This window comes from Bos indicus, chromosome 7 (genome assembly GCF_029378745.1).
Source record: "Bos indicus isolate NIAB-ARS_2022 breed Sahiwal x Tharparkar chromosome 7, NIAB-ARS_B.indTharparkar_mat_pri_1.0, whole genome shotgun sequence".
In the NCBI taxonomy this organism is placed as follows: Eukaryota; Metazoa; Chordata; class Mammalia; order Artiodactyla; family Bovidae; genus Bos; species Bos indicus.
In genome coordinates, this window is record NC_091766.1 from 57,064,802 (window position 1) to 57,092,276 (window position 27,475).

Sequence of the window (27,475 nt, forward strand, 5' to 3'; positions counted from 1 at the left end):
GCGACTCATCTTTGGTGACTTAAGTCACGGTAGTGGTTACCTCTACAGAAGAAGGGATGTGAAATGGACATGAGAGTGCCTTCTGGAGTGCTCCAACTGTACATCCCTTGATTTGAGTGATGCATAACGTTTGAAGATATACCAAAATACACACTTACGACTTACATGCTTGACTGTACGTATACCTCAACTAAAATGTTTTTTTAAACATTCTTTTCTCAAATTTCATTTCTGACATTTTCCTCTAAGTGTATGCTCTAAACTAATTCCACTACCCAACTTACCTCTCCCATTAACTCTTTAACAACAGGTACCACTCCATTGTCCTTGGTAAAGCCCTGGTATGACATATTTCTTGCAGCTCTTTGGGTGCAGATGAATATATCACCGTTCATTGTCTCAAATCCAATGTACTTCATATCGGGGCGAACCCAACAGTTTGTTTGTCCAAACATAGTCTCAGGTCTGAGAGTAGCAGCTACCAAGAAGATATTTTTCCCTTTCAAGCCACTAAGAAGAAAAAAGCACACATTTATGGAAAATGTTATGGATTTTATCACAACTATCTGATGTTTCAAAAAGATGAAGCCACAATTCTTTGACAAACCTACCTTAATTTGGATGGGTATGGCTCAAGCACTTTCAACTTGATTAAAGTATATTCCTGAGGTCCAACACCCTAAACAAAATAAAAATTTGAAAGAGAAAAGAGTTGGATTAAACCTACTAATCTATGCAAGAGATCTGATTCAAATTTCTAAGACGGGTTCTTGCATCGCTAGAATAATTCTTCCTTCCAATGAAAAGACTGTCAGTGGTGTATTGACCACATGGAAGCCTAATGTGTAAGAAATGACTTGAGAGACCACCATCCTACCCCACACTAGACAGAACTGGTCAAGGAGGTCCAGACTGAGTAAGGTTTGCTAAGAGCTCTCTTGAGAGGGAAAAACAAGGGGAGAATGACTTGGATTAATCAGCCAAAACAGTGTTTGCCAAAATGGGAGTTAGAAGATAAAATCAATGTCAATCCTACAGAGTAGTCATCACAGACATATGATGGACCAGGGATCAAATGATGTGTATTCAAAACCTAGCTTCGGCCCTCACTTGTGGCTTGCCACAAGGAGTCACAATCACTCTGAACCTTCATTTCTTCATGAAAAATAAAATTAATTAATTAATTAAACATTTTAAAAATAAAAAACTGTGCTGTGCCTCACACAGGACTGTCCTGAGGAACACGTAAGATAATGACACATAATGATAATGACAAAATGCTTTGAAAAACTATGATGTACTATTGAAACTTAAGATGTTGCTATCATTGACTATATTAAAGCTTAACATAGTAAACTGGCCTTCTGAAGGCTCTCAAATCTTTCAAAATTTTGATCAACTCTCACTTCTGTCATGTAAGTTACATCATAATTGAAGGCTGATTTTGAAAGGTAGTCACTAGCCTATGAATGCGTTCAAAGGTGGTAACAGAGAATGACACACTCATAGGGACTACAAAGTTCATTGTTGTTGATTTACTGTGCCAAGGCTTTAGACGAATGATTTTCCCTTGCTTCATTCAAGTATTACAGGGAACAATGTCACTAATGTGTCCTCCAGGAATGCAGAATGAACTGATGTCATGCATGACTTGAAGTACTTTGAAAATAAGTAGGCATGTGACCAAAGCAAGTATAAATGGAATCTGTGTACATGAGTAAACCACATATCTCATTACCTTTCCTCATGGTCTCTTTTTAGAACAGTGCACTCTCCAAGTGGTGCTTCTCAAACATGAGCAGGCATATGAATCACACAGAGAACACATTAAAAGACAGATTCCTGGGCTCCACCCTCAGAGCTTCTGATTTAGCAATTTGGGGGTGAGGTTCAAGAATCTACTTCTCTAGGAATTCTCTGGCAGTGTAGTGGTTAGGACACCACATTTTCACTGCCAAGGGCCCAGGTTCAATCCCTGATCTGGGAATCCTGCAAGCCAAGCTAAGTGACAAAAAAAAAAAAAAAAATCCAAGAACGTGCTTTTCCAGCACAAGCTGATGCAGCTAAACCTACCAGCAAGGTTCTAGACAAGGTTCTAGAGAAGATACAGGTACCTATGATGACTACCTGCCTCCTTCTTAATAGCCACCAGAGTATCATGACTTATACCTCAATACTGGAATAAAGCTATTTTTAGGTTTCTGATTTATTTCTTAAACTCTATGACTATATTAAGAATTATGACAACAACTATTCTATGTCACAAATAATTACCTCCCCAGTTTGTCTGTCATGATCCATACAAGGCTGTCCATCTTTTGGAGAATAAATAGTATACCTGAAACAAGAAATAAATGACAAACATTACAATGTACAAGTTTTATCCTAACGGATTGGTCAGTGTTGCTCCTAACATCTCACAATATTTCTTCTAACTAAAACTTCTGAGTAAATGTCTACATCATTTTTTATGCGGAATTTTGTTGCCAACACAGTTACTCAATGAAAGCTTTTTGCCTTCATCAAAGGTAATACCACTGAAAAATATTCACTGATCTTGGCTTTGTGGTATGAAACAGAAGACTGTAGAATATAAATAAGCTTTTGAAATGCAACTACCTTTTAACGAGTCCATATGATCAAGGGAGAACTTTACAGAACAATTTATAGAGCAAAAGGATAAACTAAAACACAAATAAAATTATTTTTCTACTTGGCTAGAATACTTAAGAGAATCTTTCCTGAGACCATAAAAAGAGAATCTTTAGTGAGACCCCCTATTCTCCCTGGTTCTATTTGTCACAAACACTAAGCAGCTCAAAGAAATTAAGACACCGGCCAGACAAAAAGGAAACCAACAGAACAAAAAGAGGAATTATAAAAAGAGAAAAGATAATGGAAAAAAGTAGGCTCTGGGGCACATTGAATTACAATACAGGAATTATATGATTTTTGCTTTATTAAACTGAAGGACAATAAACTCACCGCTTCCCAAACTTAATTCTGCTTCTTTCTCTTAATGTTAGAAACTGCCACCTGACAAATGAATCATAGTAAGGATTAACATCAGTGGTGATGAAGGACCGGCGCCAATCTACCTATAGGAGGAGAAAGGAAATGGTAATTTTTTAGAAATTTATATAGTCTCTATAAATAGGAATTCCCATGAATCAATTATTTACTTGCCTACTTCTAACTTTTCAATGTAGAATTATATCAAATATCAAAAGCAAACCAAAAAACTTCAAGTTCCATCTATTAAATATATATCATAATTATCACATTAATTTATGCTTAATATGTAAGCTTTTAAACATATATATTTACATATTAAACATATAGGAATTATAATAAATTAAGAAGGAACACTTAAACAACATCTTTTTGTGTCCCTAAATATTTAAGCTTACATTGGGTTTCTTCGAAATCTCTTTTTTTTAATTTTATTGAAGTACAGTTAATTTACAATGTTGTGGGTTTCTTCACTTGAACAGTACTCCTTTTTACTAATTGCTAGTATATCTATATATATTCCAAAACAACAAACATTAAAGTACTTCATTGCTTACCTCAAGGCCCATGTGGTTCTAATCAGAAAATAACAGTACCAAGCCATTCGTGGAATACTGATGGAATATATTATTCTAAATTAAGAGGTGGACCAAATCTCGTACAGTCACACAAATATAACTAGGTTCTTCACATTGCCTTAAACTACAGAGGTAGCCAGCATACCTTCAAACCCATTCTCTTCAGATCCTGGACAGCCAGTGGTGGGAAATATTCAAGCCAATGTTCTGCTTCAGAAAATTTGACTATCTCATCATCAGAAAGGCCCAGGGATTTCATAATGTCCCACTGGTATTTAGAAGATCCAGCTTTAGCAGCAGCTTTACTCTGAAAATAACCAGCAAAACCAAACTCCATCAAAGAACAACTAACAACCAGTTAACAAACTCCAGAACCACAATAATTTTAAATGAATGATCCTATTTGGTAGTTTTTTTAAACTCTAAAACAATATTACTGACATATAGGAATACTGCTGAATCTGGAGGTACTGTTTTATGTGCCAAACCATACAGTCTGATACCTGTATTCTGACACCAAAGGTAAGTAAATGGTTGGAACCATAAAATAATTATCATCACAAAGATAAGTTCTTAGCACCAAACCTTCTCTATTTCCTTTTTTCAAATACCACATACATCTTTTTTAGTTATGAATAAACTACTAACAAGAGTTTCCTTCTTTTCCAATATTTATCAATATCAAAAAAGTAACCACATGCCAGGCACTGGAGGTGGGCCAAGGTGCTGGACCATGAAACTATAGAAAGGTAGGAGGAGGAATCTTGGGACTAAGGAAACCGATCTCTATGTACCGTGGTGGCAGAAACAAGACTCTATGCATTTGTCAAACCAAGGCAATGATATACTCCAGAGTGAATTTTACTGCATGTAAATTAAAAAAAAAAAATTGACCAGGATGTTGGAGGAACTCAAGATAGAAAGCAGACTGTGACAAAGTTATCTAACTGTATTACAAATGCATGATATAACCACACTAAAGGGGTAGGAAAGAAAGAACTTTAGAAGTAACTGGAAAATAGTGTGTTGGCTAGATTCTAAAGACAAAACGAACTATACACAACCAATGTATTTTAGTTGGTAAAACTGTTCTGTAACTACTGGTAGACAACTGAACAAATAACAGATATACTGTAAATAATGAGAGCTAGGTTTCCTACTGCTGGAGAAAGAAGTCACAAATAAGCAAAGAAGAATGCTAGAATGAACCCTGTGGTGCTAAAATAGAGCCAGAGGGATCAGTATGCACTCAGAAAAAATAGAGACAGAAAGAGAACGACAAATGCCATATGATATCACTTATATGTGGATAATCTAAAATACGACACAAATGAACTTATCTTTGAAACAGAAATAGACTCAGAGATATAGGGAATAGATCTGTGATTGCCAAAGACAAGGGGAGTGGGAGAGGGGTTGTTTAGGAGTTTGGGATTAGCAGATTTAAATTATTATACACAGATGGATAAACAACAAGGTCCTACTATATAGCACAAGGAACTCTATTCAATATGCTGTAAAAAAAAAAAAAAAAAACATAACGGAAAAGGAAAAAATATTTTAAATAAAGAAAAAATACAGGAATTCCCGGTCAATCCAGTAGTTAAGATTTGGCTCTTTCATTGCTGTGGGTGTGGGTTTGATCCTTGGTCAGGGAACTAAGATCCCTGGTTGGTGTGGCCAAAAATAAATAAAGTGCTTACATTAAGAAAAAAAAAGAAAAAAATCTCATTTAAAAAAAATACAAAGAAGTAAATACAGACACATACATGCAAAGGGGCTAGTAGACATACACATATTTCCTTGCTCTTTCTACTGAGAAGACCTAGAAACAATGAGCATACCTAGCACTCAGAATTTAGTTTCTAAATACCATTTTTCAATAAAAGGAAAAAGGACTCCTTGGAAAAGTGGCTGACTCCAGGGCTAAAATAGGGAGAATAGAAAATGAGCTTGCAGCATCTTATGGCACATGAAAGTACAAAAGTGCTCAGAAAAAAAAAAAAGGAATAAAAGAAAAATGGGGGCATGTCAAGTGGACACAGGAGCCAACCTAAAGAGTCCCTTAATGGCCAATGCTAGAACAATCTGAGCAATAACAATAACTCAGCAGCAACAACAACAAAAACCAATAGTATTAGATTATAACTCAAAGAATAAATAAATATGCACGAATCCACACTAATACAAAAAAGAAATAAGTAAATGAAGAAGAAACAGAAGAACTCTACATGAGGGAAACAGAAAATCAACATTAGAACAAAACAGCGATAACCACTGCAGGCAAGATCCACTGAAAAATGCTAAAATTAGTGAGGAAATATATATTTTTTAAAAAAACAAGATGTTATTCCCATAGTCTCAAAGTATCTCTCCCAAAACATACATGAATCACAAAGGGAAAAATGAAACCTTCACAGTAGGAAACCTGATAGATACCACCTAAACCAAATGATCAAGGTTAACATCACCAGTAATAAGACATCAATATCTTATACTCCTTGATTGGATTCACTGAAGACACATCACCTCTCAATCTACTCATGAGAAAGCATTACACAAGCCTAAAAGAAGAGATCCTTTATAAGTTATCTGACCAGTCCTTTTCAGAAGTGCTAAGATCAGGAAGACAAGACAGAAGAGACATGACAAGCAAATGCAAGATGGGATTTTGGATAGGATCTTAGAACAGACTAAGAATGTTAAGGAAAAACTGGTGAAACCAAATGAAGTTGGTAGTTTCTCAAACAGCATTGTTCAAATGTTGGTTTCTTAGATTTGAGGACTGTACTATGGTTATATAAGATGTAAAGGAACCCTATGCAATCTTGTAATTCTTCTGTAAGTCTAAAATTATTTCAAAATAAAGTAAAAAGGGGGAAAAAGGCAATCAAAAGGTGAGAAAGATATTTTTGCCTCATTACTTTTTAAACATTAATGAGTACATTTTATGTGTCAGATACTACTATATTGTTACTCTGGGAATGTACATATAAATCTGACAAATATAAATAAAACTTCAACCAAAATAAATATCATCAAGTCACCAAACCTTTTTTCCTTTAGCTTTATCCTTAATTATTATATTTTCTGTTTTATCATTGATTTCTTCCTCTTCCTCTTCCTCATCTGGAAAATCAGGGGGGCAACCATAAAGCTCTACTTCTCTTTTCAATTTATCAGCACATGCCTACAAAAAACACAACATTAGAGGCAGTAAAGTTAAAAATTCCAAGGTAGAAACACTTTGAGTTTTTTTGTTGTTTCTAAGGCCAACTAATACTGACTCTGAACTTTTTAGCAATACATCTACAGATGTGTAGATCATTACAGAAAACTCATATGATACAAATCATGTACCTAAAAATTCACTAATTTACTTCATTTACCTGGCAATGACTTATTCAATACCCAGACTACTCAATGCAGTATACTTTATGTTAGGTGTCAGAAGTACAAAGATAAAGATATAGTATTATCATATTGAAAACAACTCTAAAAACTGCATTTCTCAATTTAAAGATTACTGTCACATCATCACAAGGCTACTAGGTAGGTAGGACAAGAGATAACATGCTAGAAAACAGACACTGAAAGATGAAGTGATTTATCCAAGGTTATAAAGCTAGTGAGCTACAGAATTATAACATGAACCTACATTTTCAACTTCATCTTTTTTCAAGTGTACCCCATAATGGGTCCACTGTTACAAACAAAGATGACACCACGTATACAGTGTTAATGGAGAAGGCAATGGCACCCCACTCCAGTACTCTTGCCTGGAAAATCCCATGGACGGAGGAGCCTGGTAGGCTGCAGTCCATGGGGTCAGTAAGAGGTGGACACGACTGAGTGACTTCACTTTCACTTTTCACTTTCATGCATTGGAGAAGGAAATGGCAACCCACTCCAGTACTCTTGCCTGGAAAATCCCATGGACGGAGGAGCCTGGTAGGCTGCAGTCCATGGGGTCAATAAGAGGTGGACACGACTGAGTGACTTCACTTTCACTTTTCACTTTCATGCATTGGAGAAGGAAATGGCAACCCACTCCAGTGTTCTTGCCTGGAGAATCCCAGGGATGGGGGAGCCTGGTGGGCTGCCGTCTATGGGGTCGCACAGAGTCGGACACGACTGAGGCGACTTAGCAGCAGCAGCAGCAGCATGCAGTGTTAAAGTTTAAAAAAAATACAAATATAGAATTGTAAATTTTCAAAAAGGGAAAGGTTGCTTCTAAAAAGAAGAATTTCAGTTAATAAACAGGGAAAAAAACAAGACAACTAGAAAGTCATCATTTTACAACCACAAATTCAACTACTGAAAGACGAGGATCATGAAAGGATGCTAAAACCACTGAGTTATTGGATAACCAGATAGTCAAAGAGTCTTAATGGATCATTCCATAAATTACTTTTTAATGAGAAAAAGGAAAAGTTAACTTTAGGATGAGGAAACATGGACACTATTAATATCACTAAAATGATACAAGTTAACTTATATGGCTTTTGATGTCAGACAGTGGGAAGAATAAAAGTGGGAAGAATAAAAAGTAAAAACCTGCCAGAAAAGACATTTTGGGACAGCTAGGGAGATTTGACTATAGATTAGATAATGATAATATTACATCAATGATTAATTTCTTGGAGAGGATAATGGGATAGTGACAATGTAGAAGAATGGCTTTGTTCTCAACAGATAAAAGCTGGAGTGTTTAGGGGTGACATGCCATGATGTCTGCCAACTTACTTTCAATGAGTTCATAGACAAAGAAAGAAAAAGCGTGCATGTATTGTATGTTGAGAGACAGAACTAGAGCAACTGTGCAAATGTTAATATTTGGTAACTATAAGCGAAGGGTATCTGGCTGTTCACTGTACCATCCTTTTACCTTCCCTATAGGTAGGACATTTTTCAAAATAAAAGACTGGTGCATAAAAAGAAGTAAGTTAAATTTCCCAACTCCCAAGGATTTAGGGAATCCTTTCAAATGTAGTTTTCTTACCCATTTTATATTAAAAATTATTTTTAATATAAATTTATGACAAATTGAAGACACTTACAAAAATGGACCGAAACAGATAGAACTGTTCATTATTTTAGGCCAACAGCCTATATATGCCATGCATGCACAAAACAGTGTCCACTGTACTTGTTAGTAGTCATTATCTAATTCTAAACAGAAATGTGAATATATAAGGTAACCAAAAGATATCAAAATTAGTTAGAAATCACTTGGACCTTAATGTTTGCCCTTTAAGCATTTCTTCAAATGTTTTCTAAAAATTAACTTTTACTATAATAAATTCAACTCATTTCAAAAAAATACTTTAACATAGTACCGAAGTATGTATTTGAAAACCCTATTTCAAATTCTTGAATTGGATATTACTATTAGCTCTAAGCTAAAATGAGTACAAAACAATCCCCAAGCAATCTTACCTTAATGGGCATTCCAGTACAGTGTAAACCAAAAGGAAACAGACAAGTCTTCCCTTTCAGTCTCTGGTACCCTACTGCAAACTACAGAGAGAAAATTAATTTTAAACTACAAATTTAAATGCTAGATGAATACAAAATTCTGACTTTTCACAATTAGTTTTGTTTTCCTCTTCCCATCTTCCTTTAGAGCACCAGTTAGATGTTATAGTCATTCAAGAGTTATACGTTTTTCTATGTCTTCACCAACCTAAGAATTACTTTTGAACATATACACATACCTAGAACCCTGTGCACACACACATACAGCATGTGAAAACAGAAAACTTAAATTATTTAAAAATAAAAACCATGCTTAAAATTAAGGAACTCTAAGTTCCCTTAACAGGAAATAAATTCTATAGATGTCATTTTCTTCAAAATAGTATTCATTAAAGACCCTCCATTCCATTATATTAAACAAAAAGGAAGCTTTACCTCACATTTAGATAAAGAAAACGTGTGTCCCAAGTGAAGGCGCCCATTCATATATGGATATGGGAAGGTTACAAAGTACTTGTCCTTGCTGCAAAAGAATCATGTAAGAAAGAAAGTACAAAAAAAAAAATGTTAAATTCCTTTAACAATTAAGGGTGGGGCCAAGGGAACACTTTACTGTAAGTAACTTGCTTAAATTTTAGTTATTTAAAATATACCGAAAATTAAATTTATAAATCCAGAAATTAAAAGGTCTCTAAAATTGAAACATATTTTTGATTTAGGAAAAAATAAGATATTTATAGGTGGCTATTAAAGAAATAAATATCCTTGTAGCAAATAGGATTTAACAGGGTTTAACTTAAGCTAAAACACTGAGTAAAAAAGATATACAAAAAAAAATAATAGAAAACCTTAATGTTTTACTGATTAAATGAGATATGCTTTCACTAAATATACATAAAGCAATTTGAAGTCCCTCAAGTAAAACAAAACATCCTCAAAATGCATATGTGGCAAATTCACTTAAAAAAGCACCTGTTAAAAGCTGCTTAATTATGTTTTATTCTTTTTTTTAATGAATCAAGTATATCAAACAGACATATGTAAGTTATAAAACACAACGAACACCTGTAAGCACACTATCCAACTTATAAATTCACTGAAGCTACCTGTGTGCTCCTCCCCATCCTCCCACCAGAAATAACCATTATCTTGAAATTTACTTTTGACATTCCTTTGTTTTTTAATAAGTTGCACATATGTCTATGCCCTTAAACATCATTTAGTTTCACTCACTTGTGAGCTTTATTTTAAATATGGTCTACTTCACAAAGATTCCTCAATTCACTTTTTTCACTCAATGTTATATTTCTAAATTTCTTCAGTGCATTTTCTTTCACTGAGCAAAAGAGCTTTCAAATTCATGTTAGATTATTTTAAATTACTTTAGAGTTGACCAAAATTCTAGAACCAAATAGAAGCTTCAAATTCTAGTTTAAATTATAACGCCAGAGAAACTCTATGCTCCCTATGCAGAGGACCCAGGTTCCATTTCCAGTCAGGGAACCAGATCCCACAAGCCGCAATTAAGAGTGCATATGCAGCAACAAAGATCGAAGATCCCAAGTGCTGCAATAAGACCCAACACAGCCAAATGAATAAATAATTTTTTTTTAATTGGAAAAAATAAAGTATAACATCAGAAACTTTGTCTTAGAGCAAATCCTCCTCTCTTAGAAAAAGAATTCCATTAGAGTACAGGTTAACAGCAAAGACAGACTTTGGAATTTGAAAGTCCTGCTAAGAAGTCCAAGCCCTGTCAATTCCTAGCTATGCAACCTTAAGCCAGTTACTTAACCTCTCTGTCTTAGTATACTCATCAATAAAACAAGAAGTAAAATATTGGTAAACTTAAAGCATTATTAAGAAGATTAAACAAGAATACACAGTTTAAAAAAAGTATATTTCCTACTGCCTTGGCATATTGAACAACAACTGTTCAATAATAACTACTATTATTTCTATTTGGAGAAGGCAATGGCATCCCACTCCAGTATTCTTGCCTGGAAAATCCCATGGACGGAGGAGCCTGGAAGGCTGCAGTCCATGGGGTCGCTAGGAGTCAGACATGACTGAGCGACTTCCCTTTCCTTTTTCACTTTCATGCATTGGAGAAGGAAATGGCAACCCACTCCAGTGTTCTTGCCTGGAGAATCCCAGGGACGGGGGAGCCTGGTGGGCTGCCGTCTATGGGGTCACACGGAGTTGGACAGGACTGAAGCGACTTAGCAGCATTATTTCTATTGTCCATGTATATCCTCAATTCTAAGAAGCACATTTTGCTACATTCCAACATATCTGAAATTGCAACTCAACTTATAATTGATGAACATATTTACCATGGTACTGTGCAGCAGCAGTTACTTTTGGTTTTTTCCTCAGTATCATTTAATTATGTTACTATCAATTCTTAACATCAAGGCAATATACATTTATAAAATAAGATTACAGAAACCCTTAAAAATTTATATTCTGTGCCTTTGGAGATAATTATCACTATAATATGAATCTCTGTAACAGAACGACATCCTTTTATCAGTCAACAAAGACAAAACTTAAAAACACTCTCCTTTGTCTAACTATGAGAAATAATAGTTTTTTAAAAAACCTTTACATAGGAAAAAATCCTTTAAGAATTCCACAGGAAAGAGGATGCTAATTTGAAATAGAGAAAATGGAAGTCACCTCCTTCAGCCTATTTCAGACATTATAAATACAATCTGCTTTATTCCTGCCACACAGCCTTTTCTGAGCCAATGGTTATGGAAGTATGACATGGAGAACCTCACAAATGATTGCTCACCTGGTCTGTTTCTCTAAATTACATGCATTGACCTCAAACACCTTCTTGGCATCCCATTTTTGTTGGACTTCTTTCTCAATCTTCTTCAAAAAGTCTACTTTGGCTGTTCCTTTTCTTTCCTGTTAGACACAACAGATACAGAATAATCCACTCTATATTTCAGTAGACTTGTTTAAAAAAAAGCTAAAAAAGATCTGGGTTCACACAGAAGTGAGCCATTTACTGATAATCTTTCCATGGTTATCTTGAAATTTAAATGAGTTAAGATTAAAAATTAGGGTTATCATGACCTGATAGGGTTATCCACTTCAAATTCAAAGGGATGATTAAAGACTTACTTAAATACATTAAAAAGCTTTGAAGTTCTTTTTAATTAGATACTACAATAAATAAAACACTGATTTAAAATATTCCTATTTAGTTAAAATAGGTGAATACTTAAAAAAAGCATAGGATAGAACAGTGCCTGCTTGCTCAGCTACAATTACTGCCACCAAAGGAGGACGGTGAGGCCCAGTGGATACAGGCTGCAGGAGGATTAGTCATCTACATGTTTTGTTTTGTTTTTTCCAAGAAAGTTGATGAAGAACTTCTCCCCAAAATGGTGAGCAGGCTATTAATAAGAAATTTAAATGAAACAAAAATTATACAACAATATTATTAATTAAAAGAATATATGCTAGGCAAGTACTAACTAAAAACTGGTTAATTAATTAATACTAATTAACTGAATGAGAAACACTGGGCTGGAAGAAGCACAAGCTGGAATCAAGATTGCTGGGAGAAATATCAATAACCTCAGATATGCAGATGACACCACCCTTATGGCAGAAGTGAAGAGGAACTAAAAAGCCTCTTGATGAAAGTGAAAGTGGAGAGTGAAAAAGTTGGCTTAAAGCTCAACATTCAGAAAACGAAGATCATGGTATCTGGTCCCATCACTTCATGGGAAATAGATGGGGAAACAGTGGAAACAGTGTCAGACTTTATTTTGGGGGGCTCCAAAATCACTGCAGATGGTGACTGCAGCCATGAAATTAAAAGATGCTTACTCCTTGGAAGGAAAGTTATGACCAACCTAGATAGCATATTCAAAAGCAGAGACATTACTTTGCCAACAAAGGTTCGTCTAGTCAAGGCTATGGTTTTTCCAGTAGTCATGTATGGATGTGACAGCTGGACTGTGAAGAAGGCTGAGCGTCAAAGAATTGATGCTTTTGAACTGTGGTGTTGGAGAAGACTCTTGAGAGTCCCTTGGACTGCAAGGAGATCCAACCAGTCCATTCTAAAGGAGATCAGCCCTGGGATTTCTTTGGAAGGAATGATGCGAAAGCTGAAACTCCAGTACTTTGGCCACCTCATGAGAAGAGCTGACTCACTGGAAAAGACTCTAATGCTGGGAGGAATTGGGGGCAGGAGGAGAAGGGGACGACAGAGGATGAGATGGCTGGATGGCATCACTGACTAGATGATCTTGAGTCTGAGTGAACTCTGGGAGTTGGTAATGGACAGGGAGGCCTGACGTGCTGCGATTCACGGGGTCACAAAGAGTCAGACAAGACTGAGCAACTGAACTGAACTGAATTAACTGAAAGCTGATATAACTATATTGATTAGGAAATATAGCCTTTAAACCAAAAATGATTACTAGACAGAGGATAAAAAGTGTGGCATATTAAGAAATACATTTGGTCTTTGTCCTGTGTTCCTGGCCAGAGCTCCTAAACCCTCGGAATTTCCTGAGTGATGGGCGTATCTTTCGCTATTCCTAACGAGCCGCTTTTGATCAACCTGAGTTTGTGCTAATGGGGTGACTGAGACCCTAAGATAGCCTTAGGATGGGGCTGATTATCAAAAAGATCAAGTAGTTAGAGGGTTAGAAATTCAGGCTACTGATCTTTAAGAAGGGGAAGCGGAAGAGGGTGCTGAAGATCAAGATCTATAAAAACTCTTCAATGGGGAGACTCATCTCCCTGGATGGTGAACGTGTCGAGGTATTGGGAGAGTGGCCGCCTGAAGAGGACATGGAAGCTCTTTGAATTCTCTGTCCCCACCCACACCTTGCCCTCCAACTCTCTTCCATTTGGTTGTTTCTGAGTCATATCCGTTATAATAAATCAGTAAATATTAAAAAAAAAAAAAAAAAGAAACAAAATGGCAAGCATGCCTTCAGCATATTGGATCTTACCTGGCAACATTCCCATCAATCCTTATGCCACCCTTGGATGAAAATAAACAGGAAAAATACACATGATCACTCCAACTCTGAAAAGCAAGGGCTATCACTTCCCTCTCAGTTTGTGACTCTGTGAAAAAGAATTAGCTGCTAAAAGCAGGTGTGCTGAAGAACACAGCACTCATGCAACTGCCAAGTGTGAAAGCTGGATACCATACTCTTCGTTTTGAAAACAACATTAGTGTCTAGAATTTTATTTTCTTATACAAAATTATCTGAACCAAAATTAGATTTTCATCCCCTTCTTATATGCTAATGTTTCCAGATTCTGCATCATTTTTAAATGGGAAAATACCTGGGCTCTACTACTAGGCAGGTAACCTTGCCAAGTCATGTCACGTCTCCCTCTGTACTTCCACCCAACAACTCAAAACATGCTTTCTACTCGAATCACAGATATGCTGCTATTTTTAGACAGCTATTTTTTAAAATGGTTACATAAATTTGAAGTAATGATGCAAACAGTACTTCTGTGCAATTAAAAAAAAGTATTACTATTTCTTCAATAACTATCTTAAATATACCTTCTGTATTGTATGATAAAAATAAAAGTATTAAAATTAGGTAAGATTCAGTATAAATCTACCATAAATTTGTCAACTCTGTTTTACTATTTTCAACTTTATATATATATTTTTTTCTTTTTTTTCATTTGGCTGCGCTTGACTGCCTATAGGATCTCAGTTCCCTGACCAGGGATGAAACCCCAGCCCTCGGAACTGAAAGCACAGAGTCCTAACCACTGGACCACCAGGGAATTTCCTCAGTTTTCTATATTTTAAATCAAAGGATGGTTTATTATTCCTTTTTATTTTTTAAGTAAGTTTAAGACAGGAGAGGACAAGCAACAGAAAAGATGAAACGTCAAATCACTAGGAGGAGGTACAGTGATGGATTAAAAGGACCTTGCCACAAAGGCAAAAAGGAAGTAAGAAACAATTCCACACTTGAAACATCATGGACATAAGTTTCTCTAATAACCAAAGGAAAATAAAAATAAGTAAATTTTTTATTTCTATAAATCCTGACCAGATCATAACTGCCATGCATGGAAATTATATCAAAATACAAATATGATCAATGCAATTCCTTTTCAGAGGTTCTCTACTGCTCTCTGGACAAAGTCCACACTCTTAACCCTGGCACTTAAGGCCCTTCTTATCTCATCCTTGCCAGGCCCCTTCTTCTTCCCTCTCATCATCACTCCAGGCCTATCGAGCCACCTGCACTTTTCCAAATGTGTCACGCTTCCTCCGTCCCCGCTGGGCCTTTGTTCAAGCTATTCTCTCCACCCTCATATCCCACCAATCTTTTTTGCCTAGCTAGCTCATCCTTCAGTTCTCAGCTAATCACCTACTTTGATTCCCCAAGAGTGGATCAAGTACTATTCTTAATATGTCCCTACCTATCAGTATTACCTCTATGATAGCATTCATCACACAGTATCAGTATCTATCATCCACAGGACTATAAGTTTATTCACAGTGGGGACTGTGTCTCATTTCTCATTATATCCTCAACATCTAAGCTTATATTTTGTTTGTTCAATCACCCATCGGGTCTGACTCTTTACAACCCCATGGACTACAGCACACCAGGTCTCCCTGTCCCTTACCATCTCCCGAAGTTTGCCCAAGTTCATGCCCATCCAGCCATCTCATCCTCTGATGCCCTCTTCTTCTGCCCTCAATCTTTCACAGCATCAGGGACTTTTCCAATGAGTCATTGTTTGTATCAGATGACCAAAATACTGGAGTTTCAGCTTCAGCATCAGTGCTTCCAATAAATATTCAGGACTGATATCCTTTAGGATTGACTGGTTTGATCTCCCTGCTGTCCAAGGGGCTCTCAGGAGTCTTCTCCAGCACCATGGATCGAAGGCATCAATTCTTTGGTGTTCCACCTTCTTCACAGTCCAGCTCTCACAACTGTGGGGGTTCCCATGTGGCTCAGATGGTAAAGAATCTGCCTGTAGTGCAGGACTCCAGGGTTCAATCCCTGGGTTGGAAAGATCCCTTGGAGAAGGGAATGGAATCCACTCCAGTATTTTTGCCTGGAAAATTCCATGGACAGAAGAGTCTGGTGGGCTACAGTCCATGGGGTTGCAAAGAGTCGGACACGACTGAGTGACTAACACTTCACTTCACTTCTACAACTGTACATGACCACTGGGAAAACAACAGCCTTGACTGTACGGACCTTTGTCAGCAGAGTATGTCCCTGCTTTTCAACACACAGTCTAGGTATGAAGAAGGCAATGGCACCCACTCCAGTACTCTTGCCTGGACAACCCCATGGACGGAGGAGCCTGGTAGGCTGCAGTCCATGGGGTCACTGAGGGCCGGACTGAGTGACTTCACTTTCACTTTTCACTTTCATGCATTGGAGAAGGAAATGGCAACCCACTCCAGTGTTCTTGCCTGGAGAATCCCAGGGACGGGGGAGCCTGGTGGGCTGCCGTCTATGGGTCGCACAGAGTTGGACACTACTGAAGCAACTTAGCAGCAGGTTTGTTACAGCTTTCCTGCCAAGAAGCAAACGTCTTCTGATTTCATAGCTACAGTCACCATCCACAGTGACTTTAGAGCCCAAGAAGAGGAAATCTGTCACTACTTCCACCTTTTCTCCCTCTATTTGCCATGAAGTAATGAGCTTATAGCAGGCTCGCAAGTATCCGTCAAAAATTTAAAGATTTAAAAAGAGAAGTGAGGAAAAAAAGAGAGAGAGAGAAGTGAAGAACTTCTCTGGTGGCCCAGTGGTTAAGATGCTGCACTCCCGATGCAGGTGGCGAGTGCTCCATCCCTCGTCAGGGAACTAGACCCACATGCCAAAACAAAGATCCAGAACAACCAAATAAATAAAATACAATAAAACAAAAGGAGAAGTGAGCAACACACTGCCACCTTTTGCATATTGTGGCCATAGAAAATAACAGAGACCTGGGTTGCATATTTGAATCAAGATGCTAAACAATCTGAACTCTTTCCTAAGAATTTCCACAAAATTAAGTGTGCATGTATAACACAGTTGGAAATTTCCTTTTCCAAGAAAGAATAAGGGTCTCCATGGATTCACTGTTTTCTGAAGGACTTCTAAAAGACTTCATCTAGACCTCAGCTCCTTTGCCCGTCTTACTGCAAAATCCTCTTTTTAACAAGTAACCTATAAGTCTCTATTCCTATACATGCTGACCAATTTTCAATTCTAACATACAAGGACTATCATTTGAAAAAAAGCTATGGCAGAGATGGCAGTTTGCCTATGCGATATCCATTCCTTCCCATTCTTCTTCAGCAACAGAAGCCTAGTCTTATTTAGGGTAGTGCATCAGAGGCTTTCCTAGTGGCTCAGATGGTAAAGAATCTGCCTGCAATGCAGGAGACCCAGGTTCAATCCCTGGGTCGGGATAATTCCCTGGAGAAGGAAATGGCAACCCACTCCAGTATTCTTGCCTGGAGAATCCCATGGACAGGGGAGCCTGGTGGGCTACAGTCCCATGGACAAAGGAGTCTGGTGGGCTACCATCTGTGGGATCACAAAGAGTCGGACACGACTGAGTGACTAACATCAGAGGCAGTTAAGCATATGGTTCCAGGAGAATTCAGATAGGAACACTGCTTCTGGGTTCTGCCAAAGCTGTTTTGAGCAAAAGAAAGTAAATCACTTCCGCCCAGCCCTTAAAACAGCCTGTATAACTCCTAATAGCCACTTAACCTACAGATGGAACAGGCACACTGCTTAGGGCCCATAATGCTTCTAGGGGCATATCAAAACATTTTAGTATTTTTTAAAATCAGGAGAAAAAACAAATTTTTGGATAGAAGAAAACTCTTTAATACGTAATATTCATATGTGTCTTCATACCAAAACAACTGTCAAATATAACTTCTAATTTTTTTTTTCTTTTTACAAAAGATCAGATCAGATCAGTCGCTCAGTCGTGTCCGACCCTTTGCGACCCCATGAATCGCAGCATGCCAGGCCTCCCTGTCCATCACCAACTCCCAGAGTTCACTCAGACTCACGTCCATCGAGTCAGTGATGCCATCCAGCCATCTCATCCTCTGTCATCCCCTTCTCCTCCTGCCCCCAATCCCTCCCAGCATCAGAGTCTTTTCCAATGAGTCAACTCTTCGCATGAGGTGGCCAAAGTACTGGAGTTTCAGCTTTAGCATCATTCCTTCCCAAGAAATCCCAGGGCTGATCTCCTTCAGAATGGACTGGTTGGATCTCCTTGCAGTCCAAGGGACTCTCAAGAGTCTTCTCCAACACCACAGTTCAAAAGCATCAATTCTTTGGCGCTCAGCCTTCTTCACAGTCCAACTCTCACATCCATACATGACCACAGGAAAAACCATAGCTTGACTAGACGAATCTTTGTTGGCAAAGTAATGTCTCTGCTTTTGAATATGCTCTCTAGGTTGGTCATAACTTTCCTTCCAAGGAGTAAGCGTCTTTTAATTTCATGGCTGCAGTCACCATCTGCAGTGATTTTGGAGCCCCAAAAAATAAAGGCTGACACTGTTTCCACTGTTTCCCCATCTATTTCCCATGAAGTGATGGGACCGGAAGCCATGATCTTCGTTTTCTGAATGTTGAGCTTTAAGCCAACTTTTTCACTCTCCACTTTCACTTTCATCAAGAGGCTTTTGAGTTCCTCTTCACTTTCTGCCATAAGGGTGGTGTCATCTGCATATCTGAGGTTATTGAGATTTCTCCCGGCAATCTTGATTCCAGCTTGTGTTTCTTCCAGTCCAGCGTTTCTCCTGATGTACTTACTCTGCATATAAGTTAAATAAACAGGGTGACAATATACAGCTTTGACGTATTCCTTTTCCTATTTGGAACCAGTTTGTTGTTCCATGTCCAGTTCTAACTGTGGCTTCCTGACCTGCATACAAATTTCTCAAGAGGCAGGTCAGGTGGTCTGGTATTCCCATCTCTTTCAGAATTTTCCACACAGTCAAAGGCTTTGGCATAGTCAATAAAGCAGAAATAGATGTTTTTCTGGAATTCTCTTGCTTTTTCCATGATCCAGTGGATGTTGGCAATTTGATCTCTGGTTCCTCTGCCTTTTCTAAAACGAGCTTGAACATCAGGAAGTTCATGGTTCACGTATTGCTGAGGCCTGGCTTGGAGAATTTTGAGCATTACTTTACCAGCGTGTGAGATGAGTGCAATTGTGCGGTAGTTTGAGCATTCTTTGGCATTGCCTTTCTTTGGGATTGGAATGAAAACTGACCTTTTCCAGTCCTGTGGCCACTGCTGAGTTTTCCAAATTTGCTGGCATATTGAGTGCAGCACTTTCACAGCATCATCTTTCAGGATTTGGAATAGCTCAACTGGAATTCCATCACCTCCACTAGCTTTGTTCGTAGTGATGCTTTCTAAGGCCCACTTGACTTCACATTCCAGGATGTCTGTCTCTAGATGAGTGATCACACCATCGTGATTATCTGGGTCGTGAAGATCTTTTTTGTACAGTTCTTCTGTGTATTCTTGCCATCTCTTCTCAATATCTTCTGCTTCTGTCAGGTGCATACCATTTCTGTCCTTTATCTAGCCCATCTTTGCATGAAATTTTCCTTTGGTATCTCTGATTTTCTTGAAGAGATCTCTAGTCTTTCCCATTCTGTTGTTTTCCTCTATTTCTTTGCATTGATCGCTGAAGAAGGCTTTCTTATCTCTTCCTGCTATTCTTTGGAACTCTGCATTCAGATGTTTATATCTTTCCTTTTCTCCTTTGCTTTTCGCTTCTCTTCTTTTCACAGCTATTTGTAAGGCCTCCCCAGACAGCCATTTTGCTTTTTTGCATTTCTTTTCCATGAAGCGGTTCACAAAGGAAAAGTATCTAAGACCCCATGAAGCCTAGTTGTACTTTCTATGCTAGGGTTATGGGTCATATGAAATCCCTGTATATCATTACTAAATTCCTCTCTCCTTAAATCAACTTGAGTTGGCTTCCACTGCATGCAACCGAATAATTCCTGACATTTACCCAACTGGGTTGTGAACTTCTGGCAGACAGCGTCTTATAGAACTTTTATGCTCAGCTCAGCACCACATACAATGCTAACAGACACCGAAGTCACATGACAAATATTTTTTGCCTAAAAATGACCATGTCACCCACTTTAAAGAAGGACATGAAAGCAATAGTCTTCACAAATTGCTTAGTACTGTTTCTTTTCACTGTACTGAGGATGCTGAATGCAGGAAAGCTCTTCTTTGAGGTCTCTGCTTTTCAGAAAACCTTGTTTCTCAAAACCTCCAAGGTCAATTGTAATGAAATCTGATATCGGCCCCATCACCAACTTGCTGTATTACCTTGAGCAAGTCACTTGATCAAGCTGAGTCTGTTTCTTCATTGGTTACTCAACTAAACAACCAGGGGTTTTTTGGTTTTGTTTGGGGTTTTTTTGGCCATGCTGCGCAGCCTGTGGGATTTTAGTTCCCTAACCAGGGATCGAACTCTTGTCCCCTGCACTGAAAGCACAGAGTCCTAACCATTGGACCATCAGGGAATTTCCAACAATTGGCTATTTAATGAGAGCAAAGTTCCTAAACTTCAGCTCTATTGACATTTGGGGCCAAATAATTCTGTTTTCAGGGACTGGCATGTGCACTACCAGATATTTAGGAACACCCCTAGCTTCTACCCACTAGCTGCCAGTAGCATACCTCCAACTGTCCTGTTCTAGAGTCTCCAGACCAACTGTTCTCTGTGGGACAAAGTCACCCCCAGTAAAGAACCACTGAACTAGATAATAAACTTTGTCATATATGTATGCTGCTAAGTCGCTTCAGTCGTGTCCGACTCTGTGCGACCCCATAGACGGCAGCTCACCAGGCTCCCCTGTCCCTGGGATTCTCCAGGCAAGAACACTGGAGTGGGTTGCCATTTCCTTCTCCAATGCATGAAAGTGAAAAGTGAAAGTGAAGTCGCTCAGTAGTGTCCTATTCTTCGCGACCCCATGGACTGCAGCCTACCAGGCTCCTCGACCCATGGGATTTTCCAGGCAAGAGTACTGGAGTGGGGTGCCATTGCCTTCTCCAGTCATATATGTATAGCACTGTACAGTTATTAAAACATTTATGCACATTGGAAGGTCTGATGCTGAAGCTGAAACTCCAATACTTTGGCCACCTCATGCAAAGAGTTTACTCATTGGAAAAGACGCTGATGCTGGGAGGGATTGGGGGCAGGAGGAGAAGGGGACGACAGAGCATGAAATTGCTGGATGGCACCATGGACTCTATGGACATGAGTTTGGGTAAACTCCGGGAGTTGGCGAGGGACAGGGAGGCCTAGTGTGCTGAGATTCATGGGGTCACAAAGAGTCAGACACGACTGAGCGACTGAACTGACCTGACCTGACCTGAACCCTAACTTCTTTGATTTTAACCACAACCCTAAGAGATGGGCAACAATCACCCTAAGGAGAAGGAAATGGCAACCCACTCCAGTGTTCTTGCTTGGAGAATCCCAGGGATGGGGGAGCCTGGTGGGCTACCGTCTATGGGGTCGCACAGAGTCGGACACGACTGAAGCGACTTAGCAGCAGCAGTGACTATATAACATCCAGCTGAAGACTAGCAGGGGGGTACTCTTTCTGCTCCCTTCTGATGCCTATGTCAGAAGCTTTCTCTGTCTCCTTTATACTTTAATAAAACTTTATTACACACACACACAAAAAAAAAACAATCACCCTAAGAAATGGGCAGACCAGGTATTACTATTTCAACGATGACGAATCTGAAGCTCAGAGATCATTATGCCAGCAAATGGTCAGACTGGACAAAAACTCTCATCTTCTCACTTATATTTCCACTTTCTCTTAGTACTCTGGCCATATCCTAGCGCCACTGGTTATAGAACCTAAACAAGATCCTTAACCTCTTTAAGCCTCCATTTGTCTATCTATAAAATGAGATTAATAAGTAATAATTATATCTACCTTCTACTATTACTATGAGGATTAAAAGATATAATACACATGAAGGACTTAGTATAGCACCAGTGCGCGTGCACACTAAGTAGCTTCAGTGTGTCAGACTCTGTGTGACCCTATGGACTCTACAGCCTGCCAGGCTCCTCTGTCTATGGGATTATTCTGGCAAGAATACTGGAATGGGTTTCCATGCCCTCCTCCAGAGGATCTTTGGAACCCAGGGATCGAAGCCACGTCTCTCTACATCTACCTGCATTGGCAGATGGGTTCTTCACCACTAGTGCGAATTAGGAAGCCCAGCATAGTACCAGAGTGGAGAGTGAATTCATTCAGTCACGTCCAACTATTTGCAACCCCGTGGACTGTAGCGTACCATGCTCCTCCATCCGTGGGAGCCTCCAGGCAAGAGTACTGGAGTGGGTTGCCATTGCCTTCTCCAGAGGATCTTCCTGACCCAGGGATCGAACCTGGGTCTCCCACTTTGTAGGCAGACGCTTTACCGTCTGAGCCACCAGGGAAGTCCTGGCATAGTACCAGACCTATGGTAAATGCCCAATAATGCTAACCATTATCACAGAGAGACAACTGGACATCATATACTTCTTGTTGCGTGTCAAAATGGCATTGTGGTTATCTCTTAAGAGAATTTTTCATTATATTTTTAAAAACTTACTAAAATATGTATGGATGAAATCATACAGTGCCTTAAATTTGCTTAAAATGAATCTTAAGACGGGGAAGTGGACGTTCTGGGGAAGATAAAACAGAAACAAGACTGGCCCTAAACTGTCAATTACTAAAGTTGGGTGATGGGTACATGGAAATACATAATACTATTATTATCTCTACTTTGTTCACTATTTAAATTTTCCAAATGAAAAGTTTAAAAATAATTTCAAAGTTGACTATTATCTTTATTACATCACATCCCCATGTAACTAAAAGGGATTAAAACTTTCAAAAGTTCTATAAAATAAATACTTCTATGATATGAAGAAAATTATATTGCTTACTCTTCACCATTCAATTATAAAGTAAAAACTAATTTTACATCCATGCTACTCCATGTTTATTATCTTATACACTCTACTATTATAAGGGTTCTATCAGAGTTAGAAAACTTTCATTATAGGAGTGAGCTTGCAAAAGATATTTCCGCATTAGTTTACAACTGTGATAGTACAATGATTAAGAGAATGAGCTCCAGAATGGAACCAAACAATTTAAAATTCTACTTCTTAGTAGATCTGATCTCACTTTCTCTATTCTATTCAGGAACATGACTTCTCTCTTCTATATCCATTTTCCCTTTCTACAGGACAATTTCCATAAGCAAACAAGCACAATATAATTTCTCCTGTCCTCAAAAAAAAGAAAATCTCTTTTAATCTTCATCTATTACCCCATTTTTTTTGGTCTCTATAAATTCTTCAGAAGAGGTCTATACTCATCATCTCCACTCCCTTTCTTTCCATTCTTTTCAAAAAAGCTTTGCATTTTTTATTGGAATACAGTCAATTAACAATGTTGTAACAGTTTCAGCTGTAGAGCAAAGGGACTCATACATATTCATCTATCTATTCATATTTCATGCAAAAATGGGCTCCATAAAGGACAGAAATGGTATGGACCTAACAGAAGCAGAAGATATTAAGAAGAGATGGCAAGAATACACAGAAGAACTGTACAAAAAAGATCTTCACGACCCAGATAATCACGATGGTGTGATCATTCATCTAGAGCCAGACATCCTGGAATGTGAAGTCAAGTGGGCCTTAGAAAGCATCACTACGAACAAAGCTAGCGGAGGTGATAGAATTCCAGTTGAGCTATTTCAAATCCTGAAAGATGATGCTGTGAAAGTGCTGCACTCAATATGCCAGCAAATTTGGAAAACTCAGCAGTGGCCACAGGACTGGAAAAGGTCAGTTTTCATTCCAATCCCAAAGAAAGGCAATGCCAAAGAATGCTCAAACTACCGCACAATTGCACTCATCTCACACGCTAGTAAAGTAATGCTCAAAATTCTCCAAGCCAGGCTTCAGCAATATGTGAACTGTGAACTTCCTGATGTTCAAGCTCGTTTTAGAAAAGGAAGAGGAACCAGAGATCAAATTGCCAACATCCGCTGGATCACGGAAAAAGCAAGAGAGTTCCAGAAAAACATCTATTTCTGCTTTATTGACTATGCCAAAGCTTTTGACTGTGTGGATCACAATAAACTGTGGGAAATTCTGAAAGAGATGGGAATACCAGACCACCTGACCTGCCTCTTGAGAAATTTGTATGCAGGTCAGGAAGCAACAGTTAGAACTGGGCATGGAACAACAAACTGGTTCCAAATAGGAAAAGGAGTACGTCAAGGCTGTATATTGTCACCCTGTTTATTTAACTTATATGCAGAGTAAGTACATCAGGAGAAACGCTGGACTGGAAGAAACACAAGCTGGAATCAAGATTGCCGGGAGAAATATCAATAACCTCAAATATGCAGATGACACCACCCTTATGGCAGAAAGTGAAGAGGAACTAAAAAGCCTCTTGATGAAGGTGAAAGTGGAGAGTGAAAAAGTTGGCTTAAAGCTCAACATTCAGAAAACGAAGATCATGGCATCTGGTCCCATCACTTCATGGGAAATAGATGGGGAAACAGTGGAAACAGTGTCAGTCTTTATTTTTCTGGGCTCCAAAATCACTACAGATGGTGATTGCGGCCATGAAATTAAAAGATGCTTACTCCTTGGAAGGAAAGTTATGACCAACCTAGATAGCATATTCAAAAGCAGAGACATTACTTTGCCAACAAAGATTCGTCTAGTCAAGCTATGGTTTTTCCTGTGGTCATGTATGGATGTGAGAGTTGGACTGTGAAGAAGGCTGAGCGCCAAAGAATTGATGCTTTTGAACTGTGGTGTTGGAGAAGACTCTTGAGAGTCCCTTGGACTGCAAGGAGATCCAACCAGTCCATTCTGAAGGAGATCAGCCCTGGGATTTCTTGGGAAGGAATGATGCTAAAGCTGAAACTCCAGTACTTTGGCCACCTCATGTGAAGAGTTGACTCATTGGAAAAGACTCTGATGCTGGGAGGGATTGGGGGCAGGAGGAGAAGGGGATGACAGAGGATGAGATGGCTGGATGGCATCACTGACTCGATGGACGTGAGTCTGAGTGAACTCCAGGAGTTGGTGATGGACTGGGAGGCCTGGCGTGAGGCGATTCATGGGGTCGCAAAGTGTCGGACACGACTGAGGGACTGATCTGATCTGATCTGTATCTCCCCCAAATTCCACTCCCATCCAGGCTGCCAGGTAACACTGAGCAGAGTTGCCTATGCTGTACAGTAGGACCTTGCTCGTTATCCATTTTAAATACAGCAGTGTGAATATGGATCCCAAACTCCCTTCTGCCTGGCAACGCTAAGTTCCCATTCATTCAGTCAGGACCTACAAGGCTTTACCTGAACTACATCCAATCATCGGACAACCACCACCACCACCACCACCAGCACACAAACACCATCAGCATCATCACCATCTCCCCTGGAAGACCCCACCACCACCTTTGAAACATACAGTTCTCCTTGTTTTTCACTCACACGGTTGACTCTGTTCGGAAATCTTTTCCTTCATATAACTGCATGGCTTGCTCTCCTACCTCCCTTTTGCCACATTGTCACCTTGGCAAACGGAGAAGAGGATGGCACCCCACTCCAGTACTCTTGCCTGGAAAATCCCATGGAAGCGGGAGCCTTGTGGGCTGCAGTCCATGGGGTCGCGAAGAGTTGGACACGACTGAAGCGACTTAGCAGCAGCAGTACCTTGGCAAAGACACTCTGGATCCTCTTTGCTGATCTGTTCTTGTTTATAGCACTTACCGGCACCTGACATTTTACCGCATACTTTAAAATGTAGCGCGCGCACACGTAAACACCATGAATACAGAAACGTTTGTCTATTTTACAAAGAAGGCGCTCAACAACTTGTGTTGGAAGGAGGAATCAATGTTACATACTCTTTCTACAAATCAGCTTTTAGAAACTTTGGTAAAATAACACACGTGACATGAAGTAATCTGTAAAGTTAAAGATACCAGGGCCTGGCTCATCAGCCAGCACGAAAAGGCAAATCCTCACAACAGCCAAGCCTTAAACGTGAGAGGCAACCCGCCCCCCCCCCCGCCCCCCCACCACCCGCCTTTCTTTAGAAAATGATTTTTCCCTTCAGGACAGTGGCTACCACATGGAGCCCCAACTCTGGAGAGAGCAGACAGACGGGTTCCAAGCCCCAGCCAAGCGAACTTTCTTCCCGCCAAAACTCACCGCCATGGCGCCGCCCAGCAGACTGTGCAAATCCACGACACTGACCTCGGTGATCCCCCCAAAGGAGTGGTTACTATCTTTCCCCTCCCTCTCGGGACTGCCAGGCCTAACACGACACTAAAGCACACACTGCACGCCTGCTGAGGTAATCTCTGGCGCACTACCTCCGGGGGTATATCCTGGCCTTCGGGGAATTGTAGTTCTCAGACGCCTAAAACCTATGTCCTGCAGGCATATACTGACTACATTTCCCAGAGAACAATAGATTACCGGAAGTCTAATCGATAAGCCACTCAAAGGGGCGCCGGTAGTGACGTCATGAAAAGTTGCCCTACAAAGCCCTAACTACAAAGCCCATGATGCAGTTCAGGCCACTGATGCCGCGAGCGCGCTATGACTCACCTAGGGTTTCCGGGCCTTCAACCTTTTCAGCCTACATAGCTGGGTTGGGTGTCTTGCCAGGATGCCAGGAAGCAAAGTGTATTCGTCTTCAGTAACTGAAGTGCTAATTATGACTTGCCATTGTGCACAGATATTTATGACTGTCGGTGGTGGCATTCAAAAGTCGAGAATTTAAACATTTTAAAGGCATTTTTTAACAACCTCCAATTTATTAAAGGAGAGGCTGGAAACCTTCTCCTGGTCCCAGTGCCTGATTGAGATTGTTTCATCTGTGTCACCAACCAAGATGGAGCTGTCTAGGTACTAGACACTAGACACATATGGCCATTTAGTTCTTCAATTGCACTAGCCACTTTTCATGTGCTGAAAAGTCATGTGGCCAGTTGTTATCATATCTGGACAGTTGCAGATACAGAAAATTTCCATCATCAAAGAAAGATCTATTGAAAAAAACCGGATCCAAGGCTTTTACTTTCTGGATGTCAGATTAGTTACTCTCACATGCTTTCCTTTGTTAATTCAGTAAACAGTCATTAAGCATCTATTGTACAGAGCACTTGGGAGGGGTAGAGAGGTGTGCCCAAGCCAGAAATGTGTCTTCCTAAAGAAATCAGATTGATTATATTCTTTGCAGCCAAAGATGGAGAAGCTCTATACAGTCAGCAAAAACAAGACCAGGAGCTGACTGTGGCTCAAATC

The 27,475-nt window shown here is 39.3% G+C and overlaps 1 protein-coding gene across 2 annotated transcripts in view; it reads right to left on the reverse strand.

Annotated features, from left to right (window-relative positions):
* The window catches only part of LARS1 (leucyl-tRNA synthetase 1), a 70,543-nt gene extending 44,002 nt beyond the window's left edge, over nucleotides 1-26,541 (reverse strand). Inside the window, exons 1-10 of one of the 2 annotated variants that reach the window (XM_070793742.1) lie at nucleotides 26,375-26,541; nucleotides 11,869-11,987; nucleotides 9,504-9,591; nucleotides 9,030-9,110; nucleotides 6,643-6,780; nucleotides 3,736-3,897; nucleotides 2,986-3,098; nucleotides 2,275-2,338; nucleotides 612-679; nucleotides 285-510 (exon numbers count right to left, since the gene is read on the reverse strand). In XM_070793742.1, the coding sequence (XP_070649843.1) occupies nucleotides 285-510; nucleotides 612-679; nucleotides 2,275-2,338; nucleotides 2,986-3,098; nucleotides 3,736-3,897; nucleotides 6,643-6,780; nucleotides 9,030-9,110; nucleotides 9,504-9,591; nucleotides 11,869-11,987; nucleotides 26,375-26,380 (1,065 nt within the window). In that variant the 5' untranslated portion in view covers nucleotides 26,381-26,541. The remainder of the gene's footprint in view (nucleotides 1-284; nucleotides 511-611; nucleotides 680-2,274; nucleotides 2,339-2,985; nucleotides 3,099-3,735; nucleotides 3,898-6,642; nucleotides 6,781-9,029; nucleotides 9,111-9,503; nucleotides 9,592-11,868; nucleotides 11,988-26,374) is intronic. The other variant, XM_070793741.1, reaches the window with a different exon arrangement.
* Between the last annotated feature and the right edge of the window lie 934 nt (nucleotides 26,542-27,475).